Below are 16836 nucleotides of genomic sequence, written 5' to 3'. Positions count from 1 at the left end.
GTTCCCCCGTTCTGATTTAGAGCAGCACTTATGCTGCTTTATCCCGGTTCACTGAAATTTGATCTTGAATTGGCAAATCCCAGCCTGGTCCTCAGTCAAAGCCAGTGGCAACTGCTTGTGGCAGTTGAGCACAACCAGCAAGTGTAAATGCTGTTATACTCACCTTCATCTCGGTGATGGTCTGGGCTGAAGACTCATCTGCTGGCACAAGACAAGCGTATATGGCCAGACCATCGTCTCGCCAGGCCTGCTGTAGCCCTACCACCTGAAACAGAGCTTTGGGTCCACCTTCCGTTTTCACATCAGGGACCTGTAAAACCATTTGAATAAGATTTCATTTTTAGATGCTGTATTTAGAGACTGAAAATAACCCTTTATCTTGCTCTGTTGCTTTTGAGTAGAGCCCCATAATGTACAATAATCCAGGGAGCAGTCTCCCTTGATTAGTGGATTAGCTGTGCTTTAGTCAGTAGAAAATCAATAAAAACCAAATTAAAAAGGAATAACATGTACGTTTTGATAAGTCACGGGATTTATTTTCTCAATGAGGACTTGCAAGCTCTGACTTCAACCATTTTCACTATGTGAAACCACAAACTTGCATTAGTTCCCTAGGCTAGGAAGAAACAAGAACAGAGGCCCTGTCAATGCTGCACTACATGTTCTTGTCAGGGCAGCACCGCATGCTGCCTTTATTAATGATAATGAGATCAACGTATTCTCAGTTCAAAAAAAAAAAAGAAAAAATCAATGCTAAGTGATGATGTCATTCTGAGGAGCTGGTGCAGGTTTCTTCAATGAGCCTTTGTCTTCTCAATTAGTAATCGCTAACAGCCAAACCCCCATCAATCCCTGGTCCAGGGAATCCACCTTTTCGTTAGACTGAGACTATTTCTTTTTGATGGATCTTTTAGTGCACACAGATGTAGGAGACAAACATTCCAATTTTCAATATACATACTGATCCAAAGAAAGAAGGGTAAAAAGAGACTCCTGGCAACCCCAAGATGAATACTGGACATCTTCTATCGTGATATCCATCGAGTTCTGAGATAGAGTTCCAGTAGGATAAACCACTCATTGGTCCATAAGGCTACTCAAAGTATGCTACAACATGATGCGTTTTAGCGTACAGAATACATGAGAAACATTATTACAAGGTAGAAAAGAGACAGGAAAGATGCCTGAAACAGAGTGGGAAGGCACCGTAGTGCTGCAAAGCATCCTGAAATCTGGGTAGCTGGTGGATGAGGGCAAAGGGCTGTGGGAAAGTGAGATGCAGGCAACCAGAAAAGTCAAGAGAAAGGAGTAGCAGCCGTGTGAGGCAGAGGCGCTGGAACCAGATCACACACTAGAGGAAAAGACTGGCAAGTTTGAGTCACAGGACTATGATTACATACAGGATTCTGGTGAATACAGGATCAACAGAGTCTTGTTCTCATGGTTTATACCATCACCACAATCTCTAGATGGATTAACAGCTCTGCTCTTTCCTGCATATATAAGCCAAAACTATTTACAGTGAGATAAACGCCTTTAGAAATATTTTCTCAACACAAGGCCTGAGCAGATCTTCCAACTGTTGCACAGGTCAGCTGTAACACTCAAAATAGCTCTGCCAATTCCCTGGCTGCTTTAAACACTGGTTTCACATGGGAAATGCTGCAGCAGCCCTGCCACGGGAGAATCCTTGCATCTGGAGGACCGTGTTCTCAACTAGGAGAAAAAAAATCACTGTATCTCCAATGAAATCAGTAGAAGATATACTGATTTACACAAGCCAGGAAATCAGTGGGATTACACAGATTTTAAGAATTTGGTCAAAAAATGCCTCAACTTCTGCATTTTCTTTAATTAAATAAAGGCAGAGTTTTTCATTGCTACCCAACAGACTTTTGAGAACCTGTGAAAGAAACTGCTGGGTTTTACCCTAGTTTCTCTTGGGCACAGAGTCCATCACAACATTTGACTCTATGGTCTCAGCAGAGCCACAGTGAGCCCTGGAAGCCAAGATGCCCTCTTGGGCTTGAGGAGAGCTGCTACAAGGCAGAGCTCAGGTTTTTAAATGGGAATAACACAGCAAAAGAAAGCTCACCCTGCAGCACGCCAGGGGGTAACTAGTTGCTGAGTGGAAGACTCACACTCTGAGGCTGTGCAAGTGACAATTTTCTTTAGCATGGAACTAACATTAAAGAATGTTAGCAACATTTTAATGGAGGTGTGAACATCATTAACAATTAATACTGTTTAAGTGGAGTTTAAGTTATTTAAAAGCCTTGTGCAGGCTATCCACTCAGGGTGAGATCTATCTTGAGTGCACAGATTGGTATGTCAATGCCTATCACCAGGGAAAAGAATGAGGCCAACATGCTGGGTAGGAAGTCAAAAATACACGTTGCCCATTTGCCCTAGAGGAAAAGGGTATGTGGGATGACAGGAAGAGTTGGGGAAAGGCATTTTCTTCAGACGATAAAACTATGGGATCCAAAGGATAATTAAGATGCAACAGACCACCAGTTGTTTACAGCACTCTTTTCCCCTGTACTCGGTGCTGGTGAGGCCACACCTCAAATCCTGGTTCGGTTTTGGGCCTCTCACTCCAAGAAAGACCTTGAGGGGCTGGAGCACATCCAGAGAAAGGAACGGAGCTGGGGGAGAGGCTGGAGAACAGGGGTTGTGGGAGCGGCTGAGAGACCTAGGGCTGTTTAGCCTGGAGAAGAGGAGGCTGAGGGGAGACCTCATCACTGTCTACAACTGCCTGAAAGGAAGCTGTAGCAAAGCAGGGGTTAGTCTTTTCTCCCTGGTAACCAGTGACTGGAGAAGGAGAAATAGCCTCAAAATGCACCAGGGGAGGGTTAGGTTGGATATTAGGGGGAATTCTTTTACTGAAAGGGTTGTCAAGCACTGGAATGGGCTGCCCAGGGAGGTGGATGAGTCACCATCCCTGGAGGCGTTTAAAAGACAAGCAGATGTCATACTTGGAGACACGGTGCACTGGGGCTGGCTGATGGTTGGACTTGATCATCTTGAAGGCCTCTTCCAACTGAAACTATTCTGTGATCAGAAAGGATCTCTTCTTAATTAGATGTGGTAAGAAATACATACCCATGTCCATTTGCTTCTTTTGCCAAGGACAAAACATCTAAGTACAGCCCTCTACTCCCAGCAGTCACCTGACTGCTGCAAGTCTGGCTCAACCATCTACATTCTGTGCCATGCTCTTTGTAACCTGTGCACAATCCAGCTTCCACTGCCCTCAGCAAGACTTTTATTCACTGACTTTAAAGGTGAGTTAGAACATAATTTCCCCTTTCTTCACCTGCTGGAAGAAGATTTCAAGAATGCTTACATATTCACAGGAGGGCAAAACAGTCTTAATCAGGCAGAAACTTTTGTGCCCTGTCAGTGCATGTACTCACCAGAGACAGAAGCCACGTCACAAGGGCCTGGTAGATGTTGGCTGCTCTCAGCACCATGTCAGGCACCTGCCCACCGTGCTGGTCCATAGCTACTTGGCCACAACTCGACAGCCTGATGGTCATAAGCAGCACCTCATTCTTCACACTCTGTAGTCGAGGCAGTGGGTCAATGCCTGGCAAATAAGAGGCTTCCTATAAAGGAAAAAGGATGAAAATGGAAGTCATGTAGATTACTGGAACTGTATTCATCTTTGTGAATTAATTACATTCATTGCCATCACAGGGGGCGCAATTAATATCTAGCAAGCGTTTATCAAAAAGGAAGCATATGCCATAAAAGCCAAGTCATCAAATCCGTGACATCTTCTGGAGCACTTCAGCTGTCCTTTGAGAGCTGTCACCTGGGTCTCCATTCAGTCAGACAGTGCGTGGTGAACAGAGAAGTACATAGTCACACTTGGAAAGAATGATCGAATCTATTCAGTGTTCTCTAATACTTACTGTTATTGATATTTTTTTTTAAAATCAGTGAAATGTCTTCAAAACAATTCTGAAGTGTCAAAACAATTCTGAAGTGTCAAAACATCCATTATTTTCCGCTTCACGTAACACACATCAGTCATAGATTATGTTACATTTAAGTAACCTCACCTCCCTTCTTCACATTAGTATAGAAGCTTGATTAGTCAGGATGCAAATTCCCTCTCCACTAATGGACTCGTTCTTTAAGAGACAGCCCAAGCTTGGATGGGGGGGCTATAGTTCATGGCATCTCTCCTGTTTTCCCAAAGACGCAGCAGCCACAGCTGCAATTCTCAGCTGGCCTGCTATTCTTATCCACAGTCAATTTGCTGCTCCTGACATTTCTTTTGTAAATCGGGAAGCTACTCCCTAAAATCCCAGAGGTTCTCCAGTATACATGAGAATATTGCTCCTCGGCATAACGATCCTTTAACAAGGACCTTTGGGACCACCCCCAAGGCATTCTGAGTGTATATTTTCCATGGGCATGGACGCATTCATTTTCCAAAGAGCTGGAGTAGTTTATGGGGTTAACTTTTCCAAGCATCAGCTGAGGGCTCTGCTCCCCACTGCAGAGTCAGCAAAGTGCAACACGACTGCATTTTCTGTGCATGTCAATGCAATCAGCCAAACTAAACTGCTAATTAAGAGCAGCATTAATCTAACATTTCCTACTACAGTATGAGACTAGCGACCACCTCTTCTGTGAGCTGAGCTGTGGAACACCTTCAGAATGCAACAGGAGAAGAAGGGTGTTGAGGAGCAGCTAAGCAGTTACATTTTCAGTTGCTCCAGGTAGCCCTTAAACAGAATTTCTGCCCCTTCCTTTACACTGAATTAACCTTAATTTGATTTACCTGAATTTACCTTGGAAGCAAAGAAAGCTAAATCCAATTAAAGCCACTTAAATTCTGATTTAAAGTGTCCACAAAGGCGTTCAATGCCTAATCCACTTGACAAGTTAATATAGCTTGACTTTTGTGTCTGTCCTCAAAACAGACAATTCCTTAAAATGCTTTTCTAAAGCATATGCTAATAAAACCCCCAAGAAGATCTATTGCATCATCCACTGTTTTGGTGGCAAAATATCTGCTGCAGACGCCGCACTGCCTACCAGTACCAAATAAAAAACACTATTAGTAATAAAGGAAAATAGTCACTCAACAGTTACTGGTGCTGCAGAGCTGCATTACAAATGATACTGTAGTCCTGGGAGCGAGAAGAATTGATCCAGGCTTTGACCCTATCATTATAATTCTTTGAGGACGAGACCTTAAAAGGCACTTGCAGGCTTTCAGGAAAAGATGACCTTCTTCTATATCCTATACTGGAGAAATGATTCTTTCTTCCTGTCTCAAGTGGAGATCAATGACAGGAGGCGACTCACAAGCTGAAGATAAACCAGTATCTACCAACGCTTCAGCAGGAGATTTCCAACTATTTCAAATGTGCTTGGCTCAGCAGCGGGGAAGGAGGATCAGCTAGGAATTTTACCTATTAAAAGTTCTTTCTGGGAAAGAGTGGAGTATTTATCAGTATTGGTCCTTCCCTTTCCTCTCCCTGGCAGCCTCCTTACTCCAACAAGAACCTAGGTGTAGAAGTCAACTAATTTCAGAAATATTAAGGCTAATAAACAAAAAAAGGAGCTAATCCTATTTAATTCTAGGCAAGAATTGTGGAAATAAGATATATTCAGGTCTTTCTGGCTTTCTGAGCACGCCTTCCCACAGCATTGCCCAATTTACCCTTGTCTACCGATGAAAAGGGTTCAATTTGCCTACATGTTCCAGTGGCTTTTATTTGTGATGGTATTACATTACAAAGAGACTGAAATGCTGGGCTATTTTGGGTTGCTGTGGCTAGAATTGTGCTGTCACTCACAGACAGGCTTACAGCTGATTGTAGCCAAGCGCCAACAATTACCATAGAGTAAATAAGATGAAATTTCCTATTTCCAAAAGGGGTTGCTATTTTATTTTTGCAATTATAATTTACAACATCACAACTTCCAGCCCTTCAGTTCAATTTCCCAGCCACCCCTCCACACTCAGTTCTTCCATCCTTCTCCTCTCACACAACATAATGACAGCACAAGCAGAAGCAGTGACCAAACTGAGCAGCCAAAGAATAACCTGCCCCCTAATCCACACCAAAAAAAAGAAACGAGAAAAAAGAATTTGCAAAACAACTGAAGGATATGCCTTTATCCTAGCCTTCGGTTACAGTGGCGTTGAATTGACACACATAGAGAACAGCCCCACAGGAAACTACTACTCATAAAACCCCTGTAATATGAAGGCATCCGTACAGACAATCATTTAAAACTGGCATTTTACCTCCATGTTCTGTTTTTTTTAAAAGCAGAGCTGTTTACAATCCCAGTAAGCCAAAGCTGAGTGGATATAAGTTTGTCAGCCAAGATTAACGTCATTTTGTTTCTAGTAAAAGAGCTCTAATTGGTTAAACGATGCCTTTGTTGGTGTTTATTTAAAAGACCAGTTGGCATTGCTTTTACTACACCCGCATACTGGATTGGACAAACAGCTCTGTTGCCCTAAAACCAGGAATCATTATCAATGCCGTTAGAGGCTGGAGTGAGCAAGCAGCAGCTCAGGGGCCAAGAGGGACAGGTGACAACTACACTGCTTGGTCCCAAGCTGACAGCAGGTAGGAACAGTTCCCACCTGCTGCTGTTTGGGAGCCACACTACGTCACACGCTTGGGAAAGTTTGTGTCACCACACAGAGCGAAGAAAGCAGCAGGGTCAGCTCACCCACCTGAGGGATTCTCCCAGTGGAAAGACAGATCAGGAGATGTCAATTCTTTTTTTTAGAGACACAGCTGCATTTTTGCAGGTAAACAAAACATCAGTATTTCCCTTTCTCACACCTTTTCCAATACTAACACTAAGGCAAAATATCATATTCAATCAAAAAAAACCCACTCTCTACTGCATCAAGCAGGCTCCAGAACAGCGAGAGCTAAATCGCAACTGCATGCAGAGTGAAGATAAGCAACGCTCACCCAGTCCCCTCCTTCCTTCCTGGAGGGGTGAGTGAGGGAGAAGGGAAGGAAAAGGAACAATCCGACTCTCATTGGCTGAAGGCTTAATCAAAATAATTGTTTTCAGCCACGTCTAAATTTATCCTCCGATGTCATCTGCACCCTAGCTTGGATCACAGATTTAAGAGGCAATCCCTGATGAATGGCAAATTACTGACTGCAGAAATCTTTTGCTAAATGATGCATCTGCCGCACGTTTGTAAATGTGAGCTGATTTCTAGGTACTTTAGCAGCTCCAGCTAATTGCTCTAATGAAAACTCCATACTCTGGCGCTGAAATAGCTCTAGCATTGCATGTTCAGGCTTCATTATAGACAGAACTCACGGTGCAAAATGCGAGCATGTTGATTATGTGGTTATACACCTATTTTCCACGCAGCCATGTGGTTAACGTAGGAGAGGAGATGGTTAGGACACACTGAACAGTTCTGTCCATCTAAGGCAAAGCTGATAACGGTCTTTCATGACTTCTAAAAATTCCTGCATTAGATGAAGACATATTGGAAATGTCAAGTGATTCTTCATTTTCATTCTGTGGGGAAGGAAAAATGATGACTATGCCATCTGGTAGATTATTTGAAATTCCACATTAAATTGTGGAATAAACCCTGAAACCATTCAAAGCACTGCTTTATCATTCAAAGTGAGAGCAATAGAGAAGAATGAGGAAGGAATCCGCATTTCCTGTATGCAACTGGCAGAACATGCTGTAATTAGGAAGGTAATACTTGGTAACAAAAAACAGAGCACGATTGGATCGATGTTAATGGTCCAAATGGTCTTTATGTTAATGCATTTTTGTATCAGATCCACTCGCTCCAGCACCAATGGTGAAAAGTTTGGAGCATAAGACTTATGAGAACAGCTGAGGGAACTGGAGTTGCTTAGTCTGGAGAAAAGGAGACTGAGGGGAGACCTCAACACTCTCTACAACTTCCTAAAAGGAGGTTGTAGCAAGGTGGGGGTTGGTCTCCTCTCCCTGGTAGCCAGTGACAGGACTTACCTTACCACCAGGGGAGGGTAAGGTTGGACATTAGGGGGAATTCCTTTACCGAAAGGGTTGCCAAGCATTAGAATGGGCTGCCCATCGAGGTGGTTGAGTCACCATCCCTGGAGGTGTTTAAAAGATGAGCAGATGTTATACTTGGGGATATGGTCTAATGGTGGACTTAACAGGGCTGGATTGATGGTTGGACTTAACGATCATGAAGGTCTTTTCCAACCAAAACCATTCTGTGATTCTATAATGGCTCTCCAAGCATCAAACACACTGAGGTTATGGATCTGAAAAATACAATTGTGGCAAGATGTCGTTGAAATTTTCTGACCTGAACCGAGCTTCAGATTTCTCAAATGGAGGAGTTACAATCCTCCGAAGCAGATAACTCTGCCAAAGGATGACTGCAGGAATTCCAAGAGCTGTGTAAATGGAAGCACTATTTACTCTGAACCCTACAATTCCATCAGGGAACTACATATCATCTGAGTTTCAGTCAAAAAAAAAAAAAATAAGAATAATAAAGAAAATGTCTTTGCTGAAAGTTATCTCCTTGTTCTGGACAGTTATTCTTAGTCTTGGGCATGAAGAATATAACCTCTCCTGATACAGAAGAATCCAATTTCCCGTCTCTGGCTGCATGAGTGTGCTAAAGCTAGACAGCATCTCTGCTGGAGCATAAAGAGGGCAAGTGTCAAAGAGAGATGTCAGCTCCTCACTAGAAATTACTGAATATAGGAGTGCAGTTCAGACGTGACGCACAGAGAGAGACTGAGCTCTGCTCAGCACAGGGACCAACGAGAGCAAAACGCACTTTGTATACCTTTGCATGATGCTGCCAGCTGCACATGGTTAACCCCAAGGGCAATTTAAGGTAGCATTATGGCCACCACAACACTGGTGGATGGTTAATGGTAGCAAGGGTCAGTCACATTCCTGGCTCTGGACAGTCAGTGCGCTACAAAAATCCCATTTCCTCTTATCAATAGTCCCTTCCAACACAAAGAAAACAAAGTGATGTGATGCGGTGTAGCGTAGTGCGAATTACACTCTTCTATGCTGCTTCTGCTTTAGCTTGCATTAAGGGAATTCTCAACTGACTCACTAGAGCTAAGGCTCATCTGTGCTACCAAAGATATGCATCCTCCATGAGAGGCAAGGGTCTGGCCTGCAGCATATGGTAGCAGAGGGGCACTGTGTGGTCACTCAGGATCACACAGACAGAGAGTATTCTTGGCCCAAAATTCCACATAAATTTACTCTGCTATCAGTAATGAAAAAAGACAGCTCCACAGCATCAAAGATTTTCTCCTGAACATGAAGAATCTTGTGCCTCTTGCTTCCTGTCCTAGCCTGCTGGCTTATCCTGCCAGTATTCCTGATGTGAGCACACAGCACTGCCCCCGCACACTGCCTCTCTTGTATGCCCAAGAGTGTCTTACCGCGCTCACCTTCTTTGTCCTGTTCTGGGCCTGGAATATTACTGCTACCAGAGTCCTACACAACCAGCTTATGTGCTTTTTTGGACAGTATCTTTCTAGTCAGTCTGTGTTCGCCAGACCACAATACTGTGAATGAAACAAGAATATCTATCAGTCAGCGCTGACAGGTAAGTACAGTTGAAGCCAACGATGACTTATTTGATAGAACTAGCTTTAAGATGGCTAAGGACCAATTCCAACATAATGCTTATGTTCATTAGAACACAAAACGTCCACATGGTTGTAAAGTACGCTAACAAACCAAAAATGTATGGAAATGGGTATTTGCATGCAAATACATTCAAGAAAAATTGTGACATTGAGGCTATTTAGCAACAAGTCTGAGGGCAGCTGAAAACCATTCAAATAACTGTCACCAATAACAGGTAACAAGCAGCTTCTGTGTTTGTTAGAAGTAGGAACAATTTCCTCTTTATTTGTTAGAAATGGAAACATTTACTGACAAAGGCTCATCTCAGGTGAAGAAAGACCTACTATGAAAACTGCACTAAAATTTAATTCAAAGTAACGTCGACTCCTATTTGATTTTGTTTGCTTTCTGAGACATAATAATTACAAATGAGAAGTGCCTTTTCTGTGATTGGTGTTTACCCTACAGTGACACTTAGAGAGGCTCAGAAGGAGTCACAGCCTCCTTGCACATATAACAAAAAGTTCCTCCTCTCATGAGTCGATACTCCAGGTTAAGAAGGAGCAGCTGAAATAAGTAAAAGAAGTTTAATTACTTACACATTTCATGCGAGCACAAGACTGGGCATAGGGAGCTTGCGCCTCAATCCTGGCACTGGAATGGAGTATTTCTGTGTGAGACTGCAAAGCGAGGATACTATTTCCTTATCCCAGTCCCTGTCTAGCTGGGTTAATTTCCAAAAGGCTGTAAAAGATTCTGAAGAGGAACAGTGTAAGATTCTCAAGCAGCTTTCAATATTAATCTCTGTTCCCTTTCTTGACATGCCTGAAACAGTATAATGTCATCCAAAACCCCATAAGTAGTATGTGTATCTCCCACAGCATTGTTCTTCAAATGATTGCAAACTGCCTCACAAATAAAGTGTGCCAAGATTTTCAGAGCCACAGCAGGGAAGGAAATCATACACAGTCACTTTGAAATGCTGCAATAGAGCAGTGAAGGGGTCCTCAGCTGTCTGAAAACTAGGCCAGAATTTGGCACATGTTCCTGGTTGGCTTTAAATACTACTGAATTGGCTCTGGTTTTGATGGTCCAGGAGATTCACCATATACTTACCAACCTGGGTAAAGTCTTATTGTTTCTAGACTTTAATCTATTTATCTTTTCATGTATTTTCCCTGAAACTCCATGGAAATGCCCAAAGGAAAAATACAGATGAGGGCTGCAAACTACCCAAGCTGCTTTATCACGAAGCTTTACCAGAGCTCAAGCAGCTTGCTTTTCAAACCAACAGCTTCCAGTTCAGGAATGGATTGTGCCCAGTTTGATATACAGGCTCTGTGATCTATTCAGAGAACCCTTCAGACCTGGCAATTCTCCAAGGCAGTTAATCGGGGGGGACTGTGATTCTAAGAACTGCTAAGGGCTTACAACGCTCACTGAAGCTTGTGGGAAGTCCAGGTGCTCAGCACAGGCTCTGTGTTTTTAAAATAAAACTAACTGCACGATCTTTCTACTCCATAATCTCAGATAAAGCCTTGAATTCCATTCCCTGCCACTGAGAATAATGCTGCCATAATTATTATTTGTGTAATAATGCGTTTACAAGTTGTGACCAAGCTTATTACCCAGTGAGTTAAGATTTAGAATTGCAGACCAACCACGACAATGCTAACAGAGCCAGCATGAGAAAAACTAGGAATATAGTCTAAATTGTACAGCTTTTTAACGGTAGCGTGGCTGTGTCAGGCAAGCCTGTACAGCCCCTTCAAAAAACAGAGGGCCAGATTCAGCCTCCTTTCATCTACAGATAGCATCACTGATCGCAGCCCTGAGGGGAGGCCAGGAGTTGTGAATTCTATTCGGATTCCAAGAGAGAGATGCATGGCAGAAAGTATTTCTCTCTATAATTAAACGGGACTGGCATTTGTTCATCGCATTGCAGACTTATGGTAGCTATTCCTTCTGATAACACACAGGGGACCTATCAAAGAGCAAGACTCGAGGAGACAAAAGGTACAGAAATGGTTTTCTGTCCTCCTGCCCTCCTCTAAATGAGAAATAGAATTTAGCCCATGGACATTTTACATTATTCTCTTCAAGTTCAAACTGAGCCATCCTGCAACTGTGAATGGAGGAGTATTTAGGACCTCTACTGGCAGCAAGTTCACATAATTCTGGAAACTATATTCTTCTTACTTATATTAACCTTTCCCCTAAGCAACAGCAATGAGTATTCCCATCCTGTCAAAATAGTGCATAAGGATATTCAAGAATAAGCCTAAACTCATTTTCATCACTTCCAAGATAAGCCAAGGAGTAAAAAGGACTAAATATTTCACATTTTCCTAGGGCCATTTCAAACTCCACTTAGAGAAATGGCACTGAAAACAGTTGTTTCTTTGTAAAGACCTGACTGACCGTTCAATTTGTTCCATAGCTGCGAAATACAATGCACAAAGGTGGGAGCCCTGTGAAACCGTCAGACTGGGTCTCCACACAGAAGTTCAAATGGGAGGTTGTTTCTCTACGGCTTTTTGGTGGTCCCATTGCATCCAGTACGGAAGGTGAGTTTCCTGGGGCTGAGTATTTATGCAGTGATTTGGCTGCAAAACCTGCTGAAGCAGACACCAGGTTATTAAAGCAGGATTACTGCATGTCATTTTATAACTCCTCTAGTCGTATGAGCAGAGTTATCAGCCTGAAAGTTCCTGACTTGCTTTAATCAGTGCCCCGGGAGTGCCAAAGCACATCCTTGCATAACATCTCTTACTCGGAGCACATGGAGAGCAAGGAAGGAGGCTCTGTGTGAAGGAAGTTTCTAAGAGATGTGTAAGGCCCAGATTCTCTGCTTTGCCTCCTAAGGCAAATGCTTAGGACAGATTGGTGCCATCCTGGGCCACGACACAGGCAGCGGCAGCCCTGGGTCCCCTGGCTCGCTGACCACAGCCACAGAGACCATCAACCTGCCAAATTCAACCTAAGCACAAGGCACTGTGTCAGCCAATCCCCCCATTTTCCTTCACCGGTACCAAGTGGGAAGATGAAGAGGAGCCAGAAGCACAGCCTCTGTGCCAGCTACCAGTCGCCTGTGCTAGAAAAACATTTTCTTGGGAACTTCCATGCTATTCTGAATCCCATGTGCTGGACTGGAGGTACAAACAGGAATCTTGGCCTTCTGTTTTTGCACACTAAATTTAACTACGTGTCTAATTGCCTTAGTTTATTTTTAAGCCTTTCTTGAGTTGAGGCAGCAGGTTCATTAAGTACAAGAGATTTTAATCTTGTTCCAGGAACTCATTAAATATCTCACTGTAAAGAAAGGGAGGAATTCAGGGGCCATCTGCTGGCTGTTTGGCACATCACTGCTGGCCACAACCCCGCAGAGTCAGTCCAAGAGAGGGAGAAGACCAAGAATAAAGCACAAGCCAAATTCAGCTCTGATGCCAGAAAAAGATTTAGTGTAGGAAATACTTTGGAATTTTTACAATTAATTCTTTTTTTTAAGCTACATTAAAATTATAGTAAGGGCTAAACGCTGAGTTGGGTTAAGTTCACACAAGTGCAAATGTAGAGGTTGCTTTGGTTCAGTGTAAATCAAAACATTTGGTCATAGGGTGACAAGATCAGTTTTAGAGCAATACACTCTTAGAGCAAGTTACTGTGTCACAGGGTCATTAGAACTGAAATAAGACTGAACAGTTTTCCTTGACTTCTCCAAATACATACATTGCACCACTTCGTGGGAGAAAAACTACATTTCTGTGCTGAACTAGCACCAAACCGATTCTTTTCATAACTGCTGGATCAGGCCCCTGTAAGTGAAACCTGAAAGGAGGTTCTGGTGGGGTGGGTGCTGGGCTTTTCTCTCAAGTAACAAGGGATAGGAAGAGAGGAAACAGCCTCAAGTTGCGCTCGGGAGGTTTAGATTGTATATTGCAAAACATCTCTTTACTGAGAGTGGTGAAGCCCCGGCAGAGGCTGCCCAGGGCAGTGGGAGAGTCTCCATCTCTGGAGGGGTTCAGAAAGTGTGTGCCTTCACGACATGGTTTAGCAGGCACGGTGGGGCTGAGCTAAGAGTTGGACTGGCTGAGCTGAGAGGGCTTTTCCTTAATGATTCTATGTTTCTATGATTCTACATTCTTCCTACTGACATGTGAATTTCAGTTTCTTGCTGTTCTTTTCCTTTATGAATTTTTCACAGAGTAATAAAAAAGGAGAATTTTTAACTACTGCTTAGGACATCACGTAAGTGCATTCATGTAAGCAGCTCTACAACGGAGTTGGTGAGATGCCAAAGTATTATGGTCCAGGTGATAAACTGCTCAGTTGGGATCCTGGGACCCACACTCAATGTCCTTGAACAACTCTTTTTTTGTAAGATGTAAGAAAAAGGCGATTTATCAATGTTGATGCCAACACTGCTGCCTTAAAAAGATCAAGAGCCTGTATAATAGTAATGGGAATGACAGATGCCTATTTTGGTAAGACAGGTAAAGCATTTCACTGACAACTGCGCAGATCAAGGCACCTACTACATAAAAAAAACCAACAAACCAAACAAAAAAACCCAAACACATTTGGGATTAGTCATTCAAATAAAATATTTCTACAGTTCTGGAAGTCAGTCTTTATCTTCAGTCACACAGTGCGAACCCAGGGCAGCGGTCACATTAACAGAACAACGTGTCAGCACAGCTCTTGATGGTAAGCACGACCCAGGAATTTCATCAGGGATTTTCCTATAGAAGTGATAGCAGATCCAAGTGAGAATAAGTAAAGGGGCGAGGAAGATTCTGACCACAGTATATTGTTAATTTTAGCCTTGTGGGAATGTAAGCAGAAAACTTCTTGGTTGAGAATTCCACCTGCCATCAGTGGGCTGAGTCAGCAGGATATTATATAAAAACCCAACCAGTTTTGACAGAAAGGTTATAGAGTCAATGTTTACAAGATAGGAAAGAAAGTATCTGCATAATAGATTTGCTAAGCTAGAATGACTCGGTTGTATGCGTGAATGTTTTTGGTTTGTAAGCCAGCTGTAAGGCTAAGCTGCAATAAGAACATGATCGTGGTAATATAATTACTCACACAAGGTTAGCCATAGGGATTGTGTAGCCAAGAAAAAATTAGATGCCTCAGTATGAGTCAAGATATTCATTTTCCAAACAGTTTGGCTGTATAAGGAAGATAAAACAGTGTTTATAAGGTACTGGTAACAAGGTGGTTCTTGATAGCTTTCAAACCACATTATCTTGTTCTGCCTTATCATGATACAGCAATAAAAGTAAAGGGAGAATCAAGCTGAAGCCTGTTGAAAACATCTGTTTTGTCCCAATCATACAGCTTAATAAAAGGTAAATGCTATTTACTGTCTATGAAATTAATTCCACAGCTGGATGTAAAGTACCAGGGCCATGAGCACCACCGCCTGCAGTGGTCTACTGCCTGTGTTCAAGGCCAGTTCTAACACAAGCTCAGGCATGTAACTTCAGACAACACTGCTGAGAAGAGGTGTGTGAAGCCTCTGCCGGCCCTCCCCCCTTGCTAGGGAGCTGCATTTCAGCTGAGATGCTTGCCCTCGGTCCTTGGCTGAGCTACACTGCAGCTACACCTCTGCCTGGCCCTGTACCTCCCTGGTCTGGACCCTGTCCTCAGCAGCTGATTGCACTTTGTGGCTTGATCTCAGACCTGCTTCATCACTGCAGGCCACCTGCTGGGCTGCAGCTGACCCGGTGTCCTGCCACAGAACACAAACCTGCCCCCGACCCGCCTTTCTGGCCGTGATCTTGGACCAACCTCATCACCACAGACTTGCCAGCTGGGTACCTTCACTGGCCCCGCTCCGTTTTTCCTATGTGAGTGCTGTGGGACCGCACTCCCTGCTGGTGGGGGCTCTGCCCCTGCCTGCCTTGCGGTCACCAACAGCTCCTGCCTTGTCCTCCTTTAGATAGTGCCCTCCTTGTGCTCTCTGACAGGAAACTCAGATACGGGCCTGGCAAAAGTAACAACTGTTATCTGGGTCCAACCTAATACAAATGTAATAGGGAAATCAACATTAGTACTAAGTCACTCTATCCTAATCCACAAGGTGAATGAAATGACAGATCAGATCCAGTTCATTTCATATCCACCATTTAACTGTTTTACACAGTTAAATGCATTCCTGCTCTGTCTCTCTCTTAATAACACTTTGCTCAAATACTGAAAAAAGACCTACGCATGTTACTTTAAACTATTTATTTGGCCTGCCTGTACAACATGGATCTCATCACCGCTCTGCTGGCTATCAGCAGAATTGTGGCTGCTTGAAACAGTTCTGAATTAGATCCAAAGGTTAAAATGTGGTTAAGGGGCACATTTTCAGAAGAGATCAACTCATGCCAGTCTTAAGTTTCACTGAAAGTTTGGGTGGTGGAGGGGAGCAGAAAAAAAACAACTAAAACCATCAGGTTCTTCCACAACTTTTTGAAAATAAGAGGTGGGTCAGATTGCGGAAGTGTTCAGATACCTGAAGCCACAGACCGGGCAGGCAGAAGTCTTAGAATGAACCCACTGGTTTCCAGGGGAAGTTGGTACTTGAATGTCTTGAAAATGCCACTGGCCATCATCCCCTTCTTTAGATGCTGAAGCACCTCTGAAAGCTGGTTCTTAGTTACCTGCACTGGTTTGAGCGTGTTCTTCCCAAACCTGACTCTCATTTCTCTTAGTGCTTCCCACAGAGTGGAGCTATGAGCACAGCTTGACTGAACTAGACTTAAGAAAAGGAAACAGCAGCATTAAATCTGAACATCACTGCTTTTAAACTATAAACGAGAACTCTAATGTAACCCTAATGCAGCTTTTCCCATTTCCTTTGTGTTTCTTTCCCAGCACCTCAGCTGCAGTAATTGCAGAGTTTCTAGACTTTGTCTTTGATTATTATTCAATTCAATTATTTATGTACATTATAGATGGTCAGAGGAATTCTGGAAACCATGACAAGTGTTCCAGATCTGAACATCTATCACTGCCAAGACAAAGGACTGGAAAAACAAATCAGAAAGCGTGCTACTCTGTCAAACACTGCGGCTTGTTCTTTGAATATATGTGTTTATATATAGATATTAGATATTTTCACTGAGAGACACAGCTGCCAAATTAAAGCTTCTTTAGCTTTAAATGTCAAAACACTCAAGTTTTTCTGCCTTCCTATGTGCAGCA

At 43.1% G+C, this 16836-nt stretch overlaps 1 protein-coding gene across 1 annotated transcript in view; it reads right to left on the bottom strand.

Moving 5' to 3' along the window:
* The window catches only part of DNAAF8 (dynein axonemal assembly factor 8), a 100813-nt gene that overhangs the window by 65701 nt on the left and 18276 nt on the right, over window positions 1-16836 (bottom strand). The window contains exons 11-12 of the mRNA XM_054080871.1: window positions 3420-3611; window positions 164-310 (exon numbers count right to left, since the gene is read on the bottom strand). Coding sequence (XP_053936846.1) covers window positions 164-310; window positions 3420-3611 — 339 coding nt within the window. The remainder of the gene's footprint in view (window positions 1-163; window positions 311-3419; window positions 3612-16836) is intronic.

This window comes from Cuculus canorus, chromosome 15 (assembly GCF_017976375.1).
Source record: "Cuculus canorus isolate bCucCan1 chromosome 15, bCucCan1.pri, whole genome shotgun sequence".
In the NCBI taxonomy this organism is placed as follows: Eukaryota; Metazoa; Chordata; class Aves; order Cuculiformes; family Cuculidae; genus Cuculus; species Cuculus canorus.
The sequence above is the reverse complement of the archived record's forward strand: the minus strand, read 5'-3'. Positions and strand labels throughout refer to the sequence as shown.